This window comes from Narcine bancroftii, chromosome 5, assembly GCF_036971445.1.
Source record: "Narcine bancroftii isolate sNarBan1 chromosome 5, sNarBan1.hap1, whole genome shotgun sequence".
In the NCBI taxonomy this organism is placed as follows: Eukaryota; Metazoa; Chordata; class Chondrichthyes; order Torpediniformes; family Narcinidae; genus Narcine; species Narcine bancroftii.
The window spans coordinates 21,765,405-21,784,236 of NC_091473.1; the positions used below are offsets into that span (position 1 = coordinate 21,765,405).

General features: G+C 38.9%; 1 protein-coding gene across 5 annotated transcripts in view; it reads left to right on the plus strand.

Annotated features, from left to right (window-relative positions):
- Positions 1-18,832, plus strand: part of apeh (acylaminoacyl-peptide hydrolase) — a 90,476-nt gene that overhangs the window by 36,394 nt on the left and 35,250 nt on the right. For all 5 annotated transcript variants that reach the window (XM_069936937.1, XM_069936938.1, XM_069936940.1 and 2 more), the window contains 6 exons: positions 1,937-2,012; positions 6,601-6,764; positions 7,695-7,832; positions 12,404-12,495; positions 12,921-12,961; positions 18,572-18,693. In XM_069936937.1, the coding sequence (XP_069793038.1) occupies positions 1,937-2,012; positions 6,601-6,764; positions 7,695-7,832; positions 12,404-12,495; positions 12,921-12,961; positions 18,572-18,693 (633 nt within the window). The remainder of the gene's footprint in view (positions 1-1,936; positions 2,013-6,600; positions 6,765-7,694; positions 7,833-12,403; positions 12,496-12,920; positions 12,962-18,571; positions 18,694-18,832) is intronic.

Here is an 18,832-nt window from a genome sequence, read left to right on the forward strand (position 1 = left end):
GTGATAGGCAGGGCTATCCACTTGTTTAAGTCCCTCTCAATTCTCCTGAACAAGGGGGTATAGTTTAGCTGATATAAATTATTTAGGTTATTATCCACCCTAATTCCTAGATATTTGATCCCATTTTGTGGCCACTTCAAATAACTATTCTCTTGATATTGACTATAATTCCCCTTAGTAAGTTGCATGACTTCACTCTTATCCCAATTATATCCAGAGACCTCTCCATAGTCTTCCAGAGTAGAGTGCAGCCTAGCCATCAAGTTTACTGGAGATAATTAATTATTTTTGTCATTTCTGTTTTTCTTCCTTGCTATCAGAATGTGCAGTGTTTTTCTGATGCACATCTGAATAAGCAAGAGCAAACAGTCCTTTTTTCCCCCAATAAGTAACTAATAGACAGGACTTCTCTTTCCAAAAGAATATCCAGTACAAGCATTGGGTTTTTATAAAATTATAGTCATTGGAACTTTAAAATTGCTTAGCCTACATTTTAACTGTAAATTATGTATGGGGAAGAGCTTCATATTAATGTGAATGTAGGATTAAATGACAAAAACACGGAACTTCTCTCTGTGGAAAAGAACTAGAAACAATAGTATGAAATTGAATTTCTGAGGATAAACTGAGATTTTCAGTGAAGATATTGCCTCATGACTTTCTCAATTTTTTTCTGAAAGATTTATAAATCTATGTTACATTATGGAAATTATTTCACCATGTACTGCTATTGGGCATGATGCAATATTTAATTTACCATTAATTATTGAGCTCCAGCAGATAAGTTGGGACCCTTGATGTTTGTGATATACATAAATTCCTTGGATGAAAAGGTAGATGGATGGATTAATCAGTTTGCAATGAAGCAAAGATTCATGGAGTTGTTACAGTGTAAAGGGCTATCAAAGAATATAACAAGATATAGATCAGTTATAGATATGGACAGAGAAATGGCAGATGGAATTTAATTCAGACAAGTGTCAAGTGTTGCATATTGGTATTTGAAATGTATGAATTTAGTTATATCTTAAATTGTTGCATGTGTTTCTTTTATTTTCTTTATGCTTCCCTGGTGGAATTTGCTGAAGGTGGGTGGAGTGGGGGGAGTGGGTTAGTTGTAGTTTTCATTTTTATATTACGGACTTTGTAAAAGTTTCAGTTTTGAAAATATTAAATAAAGTTTTTAAATAAGTGTTGCCTATTGGAAGGTCACATGTAAAAAGTTAATGCTAGGACTATTCAAAGTATTGATGTTTAGAGGGATCTGGGGGACTACGTCCATAGCTCATTGAAAGAGGTAAAGAATCCAAGGTATTCAATATAAAAGTAAGGAGGTCATGTTGCTGCAATATCAAACTTTGGTTAGACTGCCTTGGAATACAATGTGGAATTCTGGACACCCCATTACAGGAAAGATGTGGTAGCTTTTGAAATTATACAGAAGAGGTTTACCAGGATGTTGCGCGGTTCAGAGGGTAGTTACAGGGGGAAATTGGACCAACTTGGGTTATTTTCTCTGAAGTGTATGAGACTATGGGAAGACCTGAATGAAACATTTATATAGGGTGGGTAATCAGCACCTTTTTCCCCATGGCAAAAGCATTATACTCTGGAGAACATACATTCAAGGTGAGAGGAAGGTTGTTTAAAGGAGAAATGCGGGAAAATTTAAAAAAAAAGTGGTAGGAGTCTGGAACTGGCCACCAGATGTAATGGTGGAAGCAAAAAAGATGGAAGTACTTAAGAGTCTTCTGGATCGACACATTAATATGAAGGTGATGGAAGGATATCCATCAGGTATTTTAGTTTGACTAGGATATTGTACTCCGCAGAAACACGTGGGACAAAAGACCTGTTCCTCTGCTGCACTGTTTATGTTCCTTGTGATCTTGTGCTTCATTGTTTGTACCTTTACACTTTCTGATTGCATTCACAGATCTGGAATAAAAACTCAAAGGAGAAGAGCATAAATCTATCTGGACTAGACATGCATGGGAAGGTATATGAAGATGGTAAGAATTCACCTAGGATTGAAGAGTTTTCATTCTTGAATTAAGTCTACCATTTTGTAAATAAGACCAATGAATATATGTACTATTTGTATATGAATTAATTGTTGAAGAGATGGGAAGTGGGACAGTTTTTCCACAATTTCATTCATAAAAATGGTCAGTCAGGGCTCATTAAATCTGGATAAAAGCTTTGGGAGAATAAGCAAGAGCAAATGGAGCTTTTTTTCAATTCCTTTGCAATGAACAGAAAGACTGCTTTCTTCCCCAAAATGTACATCTTCATATAGACTACTTGAAACATAGCATATTCGCAGGATTTGGCATCATCATATGTGGAAGGAGGGTCAAGCATATCAATATGAAAGGAAGATTGGTTAAAGATTTATAAAAATATGAATAATAATTCTTTCTGTTAGTTTTCTACTGATAACCAGCCATGTGGATCTATATTGAGCTCAATTTCAAGTATGTGAATTTGGAAATTGAAGAATTGCATCATTGGTTGTTTCCTGGGCAATCAGCTGCACACCAATACTGAACTTCACAGAATTCAACAACATAGGACCAATCACACAGGCAAAATGTACAAAGCTTGCATTCTGAATTTGTTAAACAACCCTGTGACAAGTAATAAGTGACACAGCTGATCCTTTTATTGGAATGGCAAGTCACCACTTCATGTAAATAGACTTGAAGAACATTTTTGTGTCAATATTTGTCTTTTTTTTTAACTTTTATTTCCATATGCAGTCACATCATATGAGCAGACAACAAAATGAATAGATCACAGATGCAACACGTCAATCTATCTCATTTAAGTTCTGTTCATAGAAGCATCACAGATATGGGCACGCAATTAACCTTATTCTAACCAATATGCAGTCATCTATATATTTATCCGCACACTTCATTTGCACATTGTGATACTTTTGAGCTTAAATAGGAGAGGGTCAGAGTAAATCATTGAATTTATCACCGTGTCCTCAGTATCTATGCACTTGATATAATCACAATCTCATCTGTATACATTACTCCAATTATACGTAGAGTGCACTGGGCAAACTCCTCCCCATACTGAGAGGTTATATCCTTAATTAACCTCATTAACTGTAGTTTTATCGGTGACCGCTTGAGGTTGAAATTATTAGTCCTTAGTTGGATTTAGCTTATTATGCTTTCAATCAAATATACACTTTTTAATCTTTTTGTCCATTGTTGAACAGTTGGTGGTTTTACATTTTCCTTAATTCTATAATCATCTTCTTTGCGATCAAGAGCAACACCCCAAGTAAACATACCTGGTTTTTTGTATCTATATCCTCTGGAGTCACTCCCAGTATAAAATATGCTGGCTCCAAAGGTAGGTCTCCCCCCCATGATTTGCTTAATGTCCATCTGAATATCTGACTATCTCTCCAATATTGATAGTTTGGGCCAGGCCCAAAAAAGATGGGTATGATCACCAATCTTCTCACATTCTCTCCAGCATATTTCTGAGGTGCCAACACCTGAGGAGTCTTAAATACTCACATTTTAATTTTCTGTTCAAACTCCCTCCAGGTAGGGCGACTTGTTAACTTGTGACCATCAAGGCATGTTTGTTTCCTACCTTTCATCTGTAATACAGATATTCATTTCTAGTCCCATTTCTGTTTTATTTCCATAGTGTTTCTTGTTACGTTATCTTGCAGCCATCTGTATAAGTGAGCTGTCAGGTTCTTCTTTATCTCTCTCTCCATAGTCAGCCTGAACATCTTTTCTCGTGTAGATGTTTTTTTACATATCAGCTCCCATGTGTCTGTAAGTTGTGCCGCATCGAAGGAATCTACAAAAAAATCCATCCTAGACAAACCAAATTCTTTCTGAAGATGTTCGTGATTTTAAAGTTTCGCAACAAAAATGGCTGATCCATAATAATTAACCCTTTATCTGCCCATTTTCTAAAGCCTGGTAGGAATTCTGGGATAGCTACTATTTTTAATGTTCTGGACAAAGTTAAAAAGGTTTAGTAATTTTCTAATAGCTAACCAAGTTTTCATTGTGAATTTAATCCACTCATTATCTATTTTTAATTTCTTCCAATTTGCTTGGCTTAGAAAATACAGTACTGGGGCATGAATTTTGTTCTATACTCACCCAATCCATTTCCATATCATTTGTTAACCATGTTATCAGGATCCTCAGCTGTGCTGCCCTGTCGTAATATTTAATGTTGGGCAAATTAAGGCCTCCTTTGTGTTTTGACAATAACAGAATCTTAAGTCTAACTCTAGATTTTTTTAAATTTTGCCTTACGAATCTTGATATCAATTTATCAAGAACAATAGGAACTCCTATTGGCAAAGATTGGAATTGAAAAAGCAGTCTGGGCAAAACATTAATTTGAACAGTTCAATTCTAATAATTAATGATAAGGGGAGAATTTCCCATCTGAGCCTTTATCTCCTTCAATAACTTTCTATAATTGGCTTTATACAGTTAAGATGGAGGGAGTGATAGAATAACTAGGTATCTGAAGCCTTCTTTAGGTCAATGAAACCTGAGTAATGAAAAGATGTAATATCTAAATCTTTCAAAATTGTATTTAGTTAATTGTTTATTTTAAAAATGGTAAACTTTTTAAACACCTTTTTAGCTTCTTAAATTTATGAGAAATACTCTAAAATATTTTGAGAGTATAAATATTTGACAGAATTAACTATCTTTTAAAATCTTTTTATTAACATTCCATAGTATGCACAACATAAAGAGAATAGAAATTACACAATTAAAATGGTCTGTCCTCGTTTACATAGTATAAGTATCATATAAATTCCAAAAAGTGGAAATATGACTTATTAGAAATAATTCTCCAAACAAAAAAAAAGAGAGAAAGGAATAATTATAATATATAAAAAACCACAACCAATTACTAAAAAATATAATAAAAAAATAAAACAAAACAACTGAGTGGCCTTTCCCAAGGATCTGCTAAATATTTTAAAATGTAGCTCCAGTCCACACCTACAGATAATAAAAACGACAAGAATTATAATACATCTGGAAAGGAAGATTTAATTCATATTATAATGCTAGTTATATCCCTTGAAAGTAATCAATAAATAGTTTCTAGGTTTCTTCAAATTTAATAGTTGTATCTAAAGTACGACTTTTGGTTTTTTTTCTAGATTTTAGAAAGACATAACATGAGAAAGCTATTGAAATAATGTAGGAGAATCAGAGTCTTCCCATTTAAGTAAAATGGCTCTTCCAGCTAATAGATTAGAAAACACTATTGTTTTGTCGCTCTGGCTTGTCTTGGCCCACATATATGATTCTATGATTTGAAAGGTCCTGTTGCAGTTTTTTTTAAATTAGGATTCCATCCATGATTCTCAGAGTTCCTGCTGAGAATCCCACAAAATAACTTTGAATTTATTTCAGAGATCACCAGCAAGATTGCGTGTGTCAACAAATGCAATTTCTGACCCATAATTTTTTTTAAATGCCAAAAAACTAATGTATAAATGGAGAGAGGTATCTTAAACTTACTTATGAAATTACAAACAGTATTTAGGAAAATAAATAGTAAGATGAGGGTATTCTAGTTCAAAAATTTAAAAAAGCCTTGCTGGTAGTATGCAGAATGTTTGAGTAGTTTTGGTCTACATTCCCAAAGAAGGTACAGGTACACAATCCTTTATCCAGACACCTAAAATCCAGAAAGCTCCAAAATCTGGCAAGTGAGGAGAGAGACGGCAGCTAGAGTCAGGCGGGCGAAGGGGAGAGACTGGCAGTGTGAGTTGGGCAGGGGAGGGGGAGAGACCGGCAGCGCGAGTTGGGCGGTTGAGGGGTGGAAGACCGACAACGCGAGTCAGGCGGGCGGGACACCGGCAGCGCAAGTCGGGCGGGTGGGAGACCCACAGCGTGCATCAGGCGGGCGAGGGGGGGAGACCGGCAGCACGAGTCAAGTGGGCAAGGTGGGGGAGAGACATCAGTGCGACTGCAAGTGGGTGGGGGTGGATACGCCAGCACGATTCAGATGGGATAAATCTGGCTATCCAAAATCCAGACAAATCCAAAATTCGGAACACCCTGTCCCCCAAGGGTTCCGGATAAAGGATTGTGCACCTGTATTTTGCATTTGTGTTCTGTGCTGTTTAGATCCAAATGATGAATTACTAGGATAAGGATGTTACCTTCAGAGAAAACTCTTAAGTTTGGTCAACATTCTCTGGAGTTTAAGAGGATGACAGATGAGTCATACATAATTCTGAGGGAGATTGATTGGATGTTGAGAGGCTGTTTATTCAAGTGAATCTGAGAGCATTATCACAAAATGATGACTATCTTATCAGAACAAGAGATGAAAATTTCTTAATTTGGAGGGTGTTAATGTGGATTTAATTATTTTAGAATTCTTTTCCAAAGAGTTATTTGATTATTGAGTCCTTGAGCATATTGAAGCTTGAAACTGTTTGATAATTTTTTTGGGCAGAATCGCAGTTGAGGAATCATTTAGCCTTTTTCTTCCTTTGTCTTAATTTTTTCATATTTTAAAAACTTGTTATTTTCTTTAATACTATTGTGTGTTTTTTTTTCTCCTTAGATCAGTTTGGCTGTCTTGTGTGGTCTCACTCGGAGACTCATATTTTGTACATTGCTGAAAAGAAAAGACCCAAAACTGAAACCTTCTTCCAAACTAAGCCTCAAATTGACATGACTGAGGAGGATGAGGACAGTATCAAACCAGAAAAACAGAAGCCTGTGAAAGTATGGTGCCATTCTTCACGTAGAGCACTTTCTTTAGTCCCTTTTAAAGAGAAAAGAAAACAAATGTAAAGACAGAGGTTCTCCATTTTTACATCTCTGCACTTACCTCCATAAAAGGTCTGAAGGCGGATTGTCTGCTCGAGCTCACTCCAGCTTCCATCCGCCTTGGGGGCTACACATAGAGGTGGAGTGAAGTCGCTCCGCCACTGAAAGCAGGAAGGTAAGATGATTGTCGTCGCACTGACAGCCCTGTTGCCCCACTGTGCTATCACAGAGCACTCAGTGGCGCTGTCAGGCTGTGCTCTCTCACTCTGGCCCAGTTCCTCATGCTGTCTGCTTCCTTATGCCATCCAGTCTCTCACGCCATTACCCCACTGTACTTTCTTACGTTGCCTGCTCCTGATGTGGCTGTCAGGCAGTGGTGCGGCTGAGCTGTCAGGCAGGAGGGCGGAGAGCCAGCAGGGCCGGAGACTGTCAGGCAGAGGTGCAGGGAGGTTGTCAGCTAGCGGGATTGCAGAGCTGTTGCAGAGTCATTGTTGCTGTGCTACACTTGCCATCCCCTTTTGCCCTGAGAAGCCAGAACGCTGCTCTGGGCTACATAAAAGGACTTTGCTATACGCCTTTTCTGACCTCTGCATAAAAGGTAAAATCACCTTTTAAAAAAAAAACAAGCAGGTGATACGAGGGCTTTTGTGCATAAAAACCCCTGATGACACCCTTAAGCTGAGTACACAATCTAGAAAGATTAGCATGTGACTAAAGGATGAATTTCATTGAAAGGTTTTGGGTTTTAAAGAAATATTTTACTCTGAACCTGAATACATCTGGTTGAGACTACCGAAGAAAAAAATAAATCATGCAAATATGCTCATTGTTTTTTGGGTACCTGTGCAAAGGTCTTGTTTTAATTAGTTGCTGTTTACCTTGCAGGGAGATGTCTTTGTGTACTGGGAAGACTGGGGAGAAGAACTGGTGAAAAAGTCAACACCTGTGCTGTGTGTTCTGGATATTGAAAGTAACAGCATCTCTATTTTGGAAGGAATTCCTGACCACATTTCTCCTGGGCAGGTTGGTTGTCTTTGCAACTATTACACAGCTGCCAACGTTGGAGAAGTGCCAAGTTTACCGACTGTATTTCCAGTTCTTCTGCATTCAGAATAAGATTTAACTACTCAACTTCCTTCTAAAGCAAACCTCAGTAGTACATTGGGTGAGCAGGCATTCAGGCCAAAAGACCTATTCCTCATTTTATTGCTTATGTTTTTGTCATACATGAAGTAAACACAAGGTGCAGTCGAAAATTCATTTGACAAGTATTCCCTGTCAATTTTGGTCTTGTTGCTGTGACCTATTTTTGAATGATGGAAAGTAATTTCAATATAAAATTTGTGAATGCAACTGGTATAATTTGCCTTTTGGATTGTAATTTTAGAGACATGCAACAGAGAGATTTTAGGCACATCACAACTATCTTGGTTGACATTGATGCTATTGGTAAAATCAACCCGATCTCCAAGATTATTTTAGTTGTATATTAAAAACCTATAAATTCCTGCTTTTAACCTACATGAAATATTAAAAATTATTTTATGACCATCTGTTTTTCACTAAATACATAATGAGTAAATAGATCATTAAATAGCACTCCTGTAATATGTGCTTACATATGTAGGCATTCAATCCTTCCAGCAAAATTCTGTTGCTTTGCAAATTAGTTCAGAGTGTTAATGATTCACTTAACACTCTGGTGAATCTGGTTATTAGAGCAATGGTTCTCTGCATCAGAAAGCTGTTTCAGGGTGAGATCACTGATTTGAGCACTAATTTTGGCTGCTAATCCAATCTGATATTGAAAGAGGTGTGCACTTTCAGATTGGATAAGGCTTTAAACCAAGGCCCAGTATGATGCTTCAGGTGGAGTCAAGAGGTGAAGTTACAATATTCTGGGGACAAAAATCTGGGAACTGGCTTTTTTTATGGATGAGTCAATGTTATTAAAGATAAAATATCTAGTTATTCATGGCTTGGTTCAGCATCATGCTGAAGAAGATTGAAAAGAGGGTTGGTGCGAGAACACAGCCTTGCTTCACGCCATTGTTAATGGAGAAGGGTTCAGAGAGCTCATTGCTGTATCTGACCCGACCTTGTTGGTTTTCGTGCAGTTGGATAATCATGTTGAGGAACTTTGGGGGACATCCGATGCGCTCTAGTATTTGCCAAAGCCCTTTCCTGCTCACGGTGTCGAAGGCTTTGGTGAGGTCAACAAAGGTGATGTAGAGTCCTTTGTTTTGTTCTCTACACTTTTCTTGGAGCTGTCTGAGGGCAAAGACCATGTCAGTGGTTCCTCTGTTAGCGCGAAAGCCGCACTGTGATTCTGGGAGAATATTCTCAGCGACACTAGGTATTATTCTATTTAGTAGAAACCTAGCGAAGATTTTGCCTGCAATGGAGAGCAACGTGATTCCCCTGTAGTTTGAGCAGTCTGATTTCTCGCCTTTGTTTTTGTACAGGGTGATGATGGTGGCATCACGAAGATCCTGAGGCAATTTACCTTGGTCCCAACAAAGCTTGAAAAACTCATGCAGTTTGGCATGCAGAGTTTTGCCGCCAGCCTTCCAGACTTCTGGGGGGATTCCATCCATACCTGCTGCTTTGCCACTTTTCAGTTGTTCGATTGCCTTATATGTCTCATCCAGTGTGGGAACCTCATCCAGCTCTAGCCTTAGGGGCTGTTGAGGGAGCTGGAGCAGGGCGGAATCTTGGACTGAGCGGTTGGTACTGAAAAGAGATTGGAAGTGTTCTGACCATCGGTTGAGGATGGAGATCTTGTCGCTGAGGAGGACTTTGCCGTCTGAGCTGCGCAGCGGGCTTTGGACTTGGGGTGAGGGGCCGTACACAGCCTTTAGAGCCTCGTAGAAACCCCTGAAGTCGCCAATGTCCGCGCTGAGCTGTGTTCGTTTGGCGAGGCTAGTCCAACAATGAAGACGCTGTTTACATCCGGTACCGCACGGATGGCAGTCTCTTCAATCTGAGGCGCCTGCAAGCTCACACCAAGACACAAGAGAAACTTGTCCGTGAACTACTCTTTGCAGATGATGCCGCTTTAGTTGCCCATTCAGAGCCAGCTCTTCAGCGCTTGACGTCCTGCTTTGCGGAAACTGCCAAAATGTTTGGCCTGGAAGTCAGCCTGAAGAAAACTGAGGTCCTCCATCAGCCAGCTCCCCACCATGACTACCAGCCCCCCCACATCTCCATCGGGCACACAAAACTCAAAACGGTCAACCAGTTTACCTATCTCGGCTGCACCATTTCATCAGATGCAAGGATCGACAATGAGATAGACAACAGACTCGCCAAGGCAAATAGCGCCTTTGGAAGACTACACAAAAGAGTCTGGAAAAACAACCAACTGAAAAACCTCACAAAGATAAGCGTATACAGAGCCGTTGTCATACCCACACTCCTGTTCGGCTCCGAATCATGGGTCCTCTACCGGCACCACCTACGGCTCCTAGAACGCTTCCACCAGCGTTGTCTTCGCTCCATCCTCAACATCCATTGGAGCGCTCATACCCCTAACGTCGAGGTACTCGAGATGGCAGAGGTCGACAGCATCGAGTCCACGCTGCTGAAGATCCAGCTGCGCTGGATGGGTCACGTCTCCAGAATGGAGGACCATCGCCTTCCCAAGATCGTATTATATGGCGAGCTCTCCACTGGCCACCGTGACAGAGGTGCACCAAAGAAAAGGTACAAGGACTGCCTAAAGAAATCTCTTGGTGCCTGCCACATTGACCACCGCCAGTGGGCTGATAACGCCTCAAACCGTGCATCTTGGCGCCTCACAGTTTGGCGGGCAGCAGCCTCCTTTGAAGAAGACCGCAGAGCCCACCTCACTGACAAAAGGCAAAGGAGGAAAAACCCAACACCCAACCCCAACCAACCAATTTTCCCTTGCAACCGCTGCAATCGTGTCTGCCTGTCCCGCATCGGACTGGTCAGCCACAAACGAGCCTGCAGCTGACGTGGACTTTTTACCCCCTCCATAAATCTTCGTCCGCGAAGCCAAGCCAAAGAAATCTAGTTATTATTTGCATGGTTGCTGCAGAAGCTGCCTGTGGAGAAATTGAACAAGTTGATTGTGACACTGCAAAATGAATATGCCTCTCAAGTTCTTTAACTTTAAAATGCTTTGGGATATCTTGAATGGATGTGAAAGATGTTGCATAAATGCTACTCTGTCTTTCATTCTATTGCTTTGCATATGGTATCATTTTTCAAATTCAATTTTAGATATTTACAGTTTTCAGAATATTCTAATCCAATGTTTTTGATAAATAGGAATATTTTTGAGCTTTTTAAATTCTCTCGTCTCTTTAGGTGAGCTTGACTATTTTATTTCGTTACTTGCTTCGGCAGTTACTGGAAAATAGTGATTGAGAACATGAGATTCAGAAGGGCAGAGTTAACTGTGTGCTTCTACTAATTGAAACCTTATGCATTGTAAATTATCTTGTGCTGGACAAACTGTCATCTTTTATGAATTTTAAGTGCACTTAGTTTGCAAATGTGCGCATAGAGGTATTGAATAAATAGTTAAACAGAAAAATCTGCAGACATTGTGATTGTCGTGGAATACACAAAAGTGCTGGAGAAACTCAACAGGACATGTAGCGTCTATAGGGAATATACCGTGGGTTACCCTGTATTTCCTTTTAATGCTGTGTGATCCACTGAGTATCTCCAGCACTTTTGTGTATTAAATAGTGTTGCATTAATTCAGGCTTGTGTTAGAACTGTACCTCAGCCAAGGCCCAACCAATATTTTATAGTTTTAATGCAGTTGTACTATAACATCCCGGCTTTCATATTTTATGTCCATGTGCCTTCAACACCAAATTATCATTAAATTTTAACCTCAATACTCCCATTCTACCATTTTTTTTGTATGTCTTGCCCTTATTGAACTTCACGAAGTCCATCACCTCACGCTGGATAAAATTCCATCTTCCATTGCTCTGATCAATGTTCTCATGAAGTCTGCAACTATCATTATCAACAATACTACTAATGTTCATGTAATGTCAAAGTTACTGATAATATCCCCTACATTCATATCCACACTGTTCATGAATATAACATCCATTAAGTGTCCAATTGGCAAGACCAAATCTGACTCCTAACAAAATCACGCTGACTGTCTTTGCTTAATCCCAAACTTTCCTAGTACAGATTAATCCTGGGTTTCAAAATGCTAAACAATTCCTTCCCTCGCATGATGTTAGTCTCACAAGCGTGAAATTACCTGTTTTATCCCTGCTAACCTGGAATAAAAGTTCCACATTTTCTTTCTTCCAGTCATCTGGAGCTTTGCTTGTGCTAGAGAATATTAAAGTTCTCTATCAGAGCCCAATAAACTTTTCCTTTGCCTCTCCAGTTTACTTCTAGCCTGTAATTTTAAACCATGTTCTGCAACTAAATCTAAACTTATTTTCTGCTTTTTATTTAAATTTACAATTCATCAAAATGCTCTTTTCCAACTGCTCACACTGTTTTGAAATGGGACAAAGATCTATTTTATAATATTTAGCTTTTATCTTTGTTTTTTCTCCCCACCCTCCCCTTTGTTTGTATTTCAGGCTTTTTGGGCTCCCAATGACACTGGCATCATATTTGTTGGATGGGATCATGAACCTCAGCGGCTGGGTCTCCAGCACTGCACCAATAGAAAGTAAGAAAATTATAACTGCAGAATAACATTTCTACTTGCAGAGATATAACCTTGAATGCTTATAGCTTTCTTAAAACAAATAGTTTCCACATTTTTTTAAGAAATGGGAACGGGAGGAGGCCATCTTGTATTTGTTGTGTTTACTGTTCTGGATAGATATCAGTTGGGATATGAAATCTTTGGTTAAAAAGGAAGGATGAATCATCTTACCTGTCCTAATTTGCACTTTAAAAGATCTATTCCTTCTAGCCAAATTCAATCATTGCCCAGATTTTTTAACTCAAGGATTATTTGAACAAGAATTTGGAGGGCACTAAAGATATTGAACAACTTACTACTAAGATAATAACTTGGCTATTTTTTGTTAGGCTTACAAGAATATTTGGTACATAATTTTTTAGATTTTTTTTGATCTGATATTTTAGGTCTGGACTATATTATGTGGATCTGACAGGTGGCAACTGTGGTAAGTGAAACCATATATATTATCATCTATTTGTGATGCTTCAGCTGCTCTGCCATCACGGTGATCTAGTATTTGCTTGTGTAGAATCTGGAGGTAAATTTTACTTTAACATATAACATATATAACATAACAATTACAGCACGGAAACAGGCCATTAGGCCCTTCTAGTCCTCACCGAACCAAACACCCCTTTCTAGTCCCACCTCCCTGTACAATGCCCATAACCCTCCATCTTCTTCTCATCCATATACCTGTCCAACCTTTTCTTAAATAATACAATTGACTCCGCCGCCACTATTTCTCCCGGAAGATCATTCCACATGGCTACCACTCTCTGAGTAAAGAAGTTCCCCCTCATGTTACCTCTAAACCTCTGCCCCTTAATTCTTAACTCATGTCCTCTTGTTTTAATCTTTCCTCCTCTTAACGGAAATAGTCAATCCACATCCACTCTGTCTATCCCTTTCATAATCTTAAATACTTCTACCAAATCCCCTCTCAACCTTCTACGCTCCAAAGAATAAAGACCTAATCTGTCCAATCTCTCCCTATACTCTAGATGCTTAAACCCAGGTAACATTCTGGTAAACCTTCTCTGCACTCTCTCCACTCTGTTTATATCCTTCCTATAATTAGGCGACCAGAACTGCACACAGAACTCCAAATTAGGCCGCACCAACGTCTTATACAATCTCAACATCACCTCCCAACTCCTATATTCCATGCAATGATTGATAAAGGCCAGCATACTAAAAGCCTTCTTCACCACCCTATTCACGTGAGTTTCTACCTTCAGGGAACGATGTACCGTTACTCCTAAATCTTTCTGCTCTTCTGTATTCCTCAATGCTCTCCCATTTACTACGTATGTCCTATTCTGATTCTTCTTACCAAAATGAAGCACCTCACACTTATCAGCATTAAATTCCATCTGCCATTTTTCAGCCCACTTTTCTAAGCAGCCCAAATCCCTCTGCAATCCTTGAAAACCTTCTTCATTATCCAATCCTTGAAAACCTTCTTCATTATCCTCACACATAATTTGCATGCCACAATCTAATGGTTGGTAAGGTAACCGAGGGATGAAAAAAAGGCTGGACTGATCGCAGCAGCATCTCAGAACTGAAGAAACAGGAACAAAACAACATCTTTACTGGTGTTAGGAGAAAGTGCACCACAAAGAACTGATTAAATCACTAAACTAGGTTCTTTTGGTTTTGGATGAGACAGGCCCATACAATCCATTCAGCAGTTGAAGTTATAATGATGGAATACCTTGAAAAAAGTGATTCTTTACATTGCTCAGGGACCATTATCCATTAGTCAGCCAATTTAATTACATCAGAGTTGGTCACAATGCCATATGATTGCAGAGCAGAGCAGGTGATAGATGTTTTACTGGTCTCTCAGAAGAATGCTGAAAAACCTTTATATATTTATGGGACATCAACTTTTCAGGGAGAGTGTCTTGGAATTAATGCTGAACTATTCAACAATGCAGCAAATATTTATTTATAGGCTACAGGTTTGAACAGTGGTGTAACATTTCTTGCTAAACATGATCAATCTTGGAGCATGAACAGTGCAATACATTTCTGATCCTATAGTGATGGGGGATGCAGAGTGTACAGGGTTGATGTGGATACTCTGTCACTTTCCACAAACTCATGATGTGCCAGCAGTGGTAAATTATATTGTTCCCCTGAACTTCACAGATTTCAGATCATACTACTTAATGTCGCAAATGGATTCTGCTGAAGAAAGTGAAATTAAACTCAAGGCACTTCATGTCATTTATCAGTCCTTTACTTCTGGCACCTCACTGACAAAAGACAAAGGAGGGAAAACCCAACCCCAACCAACAAATTTTCCCCTGCAACCGCTGCAACCGTGTCTGCCTGTCCCGCATCGGACTTGTCAGCCACAAACAAGCCTGCAGCTGACGTGGACATTTACCCCCTCCATAGATCTTCGTCCGCGAAGCCAAGCCAAAGACTTCTGGCATTGATTTCTCTGGTTGACAACTTGCCGTTGCTGCTTCATTTTGTCTCCCTTTAGGTTCGGTGACCTCTGTGAAATATCTTTTGTTTTTTTCATAATCCAAGTTGTGAAATACAGTTTCAATCAATGTTGGCATTATTATTTTTTAGTTCTATTCAAAGTGCACAGTAACTTTAGACTGAAGTTGGATCTGGTGCTCCTCACTACTTGCACTAGAGCATGCACTTGTGTGGGAAAATATCGCCGCATAAGTGTTCAGACCCATGAATGCAGAAATGTCACAAATAATTTGAACAAACTAGTTCCAATCTTCCATCAATTGTCATTTCAATGCATGTTTTTAAACTTGTAAAATATGCTTTGTCTTTTTGGGGTAATATTGTGCTGTCAGATCACTATTAAAATTGAGCAGAGTTCATTGGCATGCAACAGAATCCACTTTTCCAAAGAATCGTAGAACATGGAATACTGTGGCACAGAAATAGGCCCTTCGGGCCCATCTAGTCTGTGTCATATTATTATTCTGCCTTGACCCATTGACTTGCATCTGGACCAGAGCCCTCCATATCCCTCCCATCCTTCTACCTATCCAAATTTTTCTGAACTGTCAAAATTGAGTCCATATTTGCCACTTTATCTGGCAGCTCATTGCACGCCCTCACCACTCTTTGCATGAAAAAATTCCCCTTAATGTTCCCTTTAAACTTTTCCCCTTTCCTGTGATTAGGTTTTCTCGTTCAACTGAGCACAAACTTGGCCCTCTGATTTAAAGAGATGATCACTTATGTCATTTTATATTTTTTTCATTGTGGGCTACGTGTTATTCATCCTGAGATGATGGCAATAGCCAATGGACATAAAAGTGCAGCAAACCAGATAGATTTAGAAATGAAATATTTCAAAAAGGATGTATCTAATCCACTACTCAAACATATATTGCAAATCTGGTTCCAATTTAGGAATTTTTTTAATTAAAAAAAAAACTTTTTTCTAGAACTATCTCTCATAATTTTTTTGACCATCAATAATTGAACAATTCTCTATATGGAAAATCAAAAGTATTTTTTCTTTGGGAAATTTATTTAAGGAAGGTTGCTTGATGTCTTTTGAACAGCTGGCAAGTAAATATGACTTATCAAATATTCATTATTTTAGATATTTTCAGATTAGAAATTTCTTTAATGCTATGATACTGGACTTGCCATTTGTATATCCACCACATCTAGTTGATAATATTTTTTAATTGAATCCTTCTCAGAAAGGATTAATGGGAATTGTATATGATAGATTATTGAAATTACAACCAGTACTTCACGATAAGATTAAAAAAACTTGGGAATTTGAATTTGCAAGATGCTTATCGGAGAGAGGATCTATGGGACAAGATTCTTAAACTAGTGAATGCATCTTCATTATGTGCCTGACATTCATTAATCCTGTTCAAAGTGGTGCATCGTGTTCAAACGTCCAAAGATGAGATGGCTTGTTTTTTTTTCTGGTACATGTGACAGATGCCAATCTGATATTGCTACATTGACACATATGTTTTGATCTTGTCCATCCTTAGAAATCTATGGGAAATAAATTTTTAATACCTTTTCAACTGTATTTCAGGTGGAACTACGACCCAATCCAATAATTGCTCATTTTGGGGTTATTGAACCAGACTAACGGAGTTTTTATGTACTCCTGCAATGGGTTGTGACCTTCTCTACATTGTTGACTAGAAGAGCCATTTTATTCAAATGGAAAGACTCTAGACCTCCAATAGTGTTTCAATGTTTCTCTCATATTATGTCCTGTTTAAATTTAGAAAAAAATAGATAGTGTAGATACGGTAGAGCTACTGAAATAATACAAAAACACATACCAGACTAGTCAACTGAAGATTGATTTATTCAGGGTTTACAGGCCTCTTTTCTATACTTCATGTCCCGGGCTCCACGAGTCTAGGTGGGACGTCACAATGAGATTGTTGCCGATCCATGAGACCGACAGGTTTAAATTTAGCCGTGTAAGTGTCCCGCGCCTCTCGGCAGGAGACTCAGCAGCTCAATGTGCCATTCCTCGGCACTCGGTATCTCTTGCATGCGGTCCTGGTGAGTAGGCAGATGTTCACATTATGGTTCCGCACACCCGCAGAACCACGCCGTCGACAGTTCACATTGCTGTGCTGTGCGCCCACTCAACCCGCTACATGGCCGGTACATCAGCATGTATTTGATTCATTGGTGAACTTCGAAGATATATGGTGACCTTTTATATCTCATTTTCATTTGATCTAAATATTTTTAATGTGATTAGATTTATTTACTCTTCCAGTTGAGATATAGTCTTACTTTGGGTTTTTTTTATTCGAAAGCTACAAAATATATGTGACCCTCAGGATAAGCTGCTTAGATGTTTAGGTTAGGTGTTTTTTTATATTATATATAAAATAATATTTTTGATGTCTTTTCTGTCTTCACCCAGTGCAGTGGTAGGGGTATTGCGTTTATACTGTTTGAAGTTTTATCTTGATATATATACATTTGTGATATTATATTTTGAGTTTCGGCCACTTTTCTTCACCCAACCCCAACCAACCAATTTTCCCTTGCAACCGCTGCAACTGTGTCTGCCTGTCCCGCATCGGACTTGTCAGCCTCAAACGAGCCTGCAGCTGACGTGGACATTACCCCTCCATAAATCTTCGTCCGCGAAGCCAAAGGAAAAAAGACTGTATTAATTATAAAAACCAATTAAAAAAAGATTTAAAATAAAACTTTGCTTCAGCCACACTTGTCATACTGTGTGCAATTTTGGTCCTCCCACTGCAAAAAGGATGTGAAGGCTTTAGAAAGTGTACAAAAGAGGTTTACCAGGATGTTGCCTGGTTTAGAGGGTATGATAGACGTGTATAAAATCATGAGAGACATTGATAGAATGGACAGCCAGAATCTTTTCCCCAGATAAAAGTGAGAGGGGAGTAAGTTTAAGGGAGATATAATTGGCCACACAGAAAATGGTTGGTGCCTGGAACATGCTGCCAATAGCAGTGCTGGAAGCAAATATAATTGTTGCATTTAAGAGGCTTCTGGACAGACACATGAATATGAAGAGATTGGAAGGATATCCATCAAGTGCAAACTGTAATGTATTAGTCTAATTTGGACATTATGTTTTGCACAGACTCGTGGGGAAAAGAGGTCTGTTTCTGTGCTTTAGTGTTCTGTGTTGTGACATTTCAGAGGTGCAGTGTTTAATGGAACATGTATTTTGCAGCCCTTTTACTTGGGAAAGAACAGTCTTTCAAGGTGTTTATCCTCACCAGTGAACTATATTAATACACACTTTGCCATAGACTTTTACATCCTATGTGTGACAAAACTGATTTAATTTTTTAAAAGCCTACTTTCAGTAAAACAATAGGAATGTTTTCAGAGATGCTGTGCCCCTATGATCTTGCAGTGCTTTAGATAAATCGGCCAATTTTCAGGGTGTCCCAGTCGATGATGAGTTCCTATTTTGGATGAGATTTCATGATCCAAGCAGCATTTCAGAACGTTTTATTTTAAATGCATGTACTCATGCTCAAGTGTAGATTCTGGTTTTTTTCCCCCTCCACAGAGCAACTTTCATCTCAAGCAAAGGCTGTTTGGTCTCCACGGCTCAGTCCTGACAAGTGTCGGATTGTTTACTTTGAAGGAGATGTGGGTGGACCCCACCACAGGTGCAGCAAGCTTTGCATGGTTAGTATTGCAATAGAAAGTAGGTTACATCAAAGAAAGTATTTTCAAAACAAAATTATCCATTCACAGGAGTGAGTTATTTGTATGTAACCACCATCACAATCAGTATTTAGTTGCAACATTCAGCTAGTATTTCCTG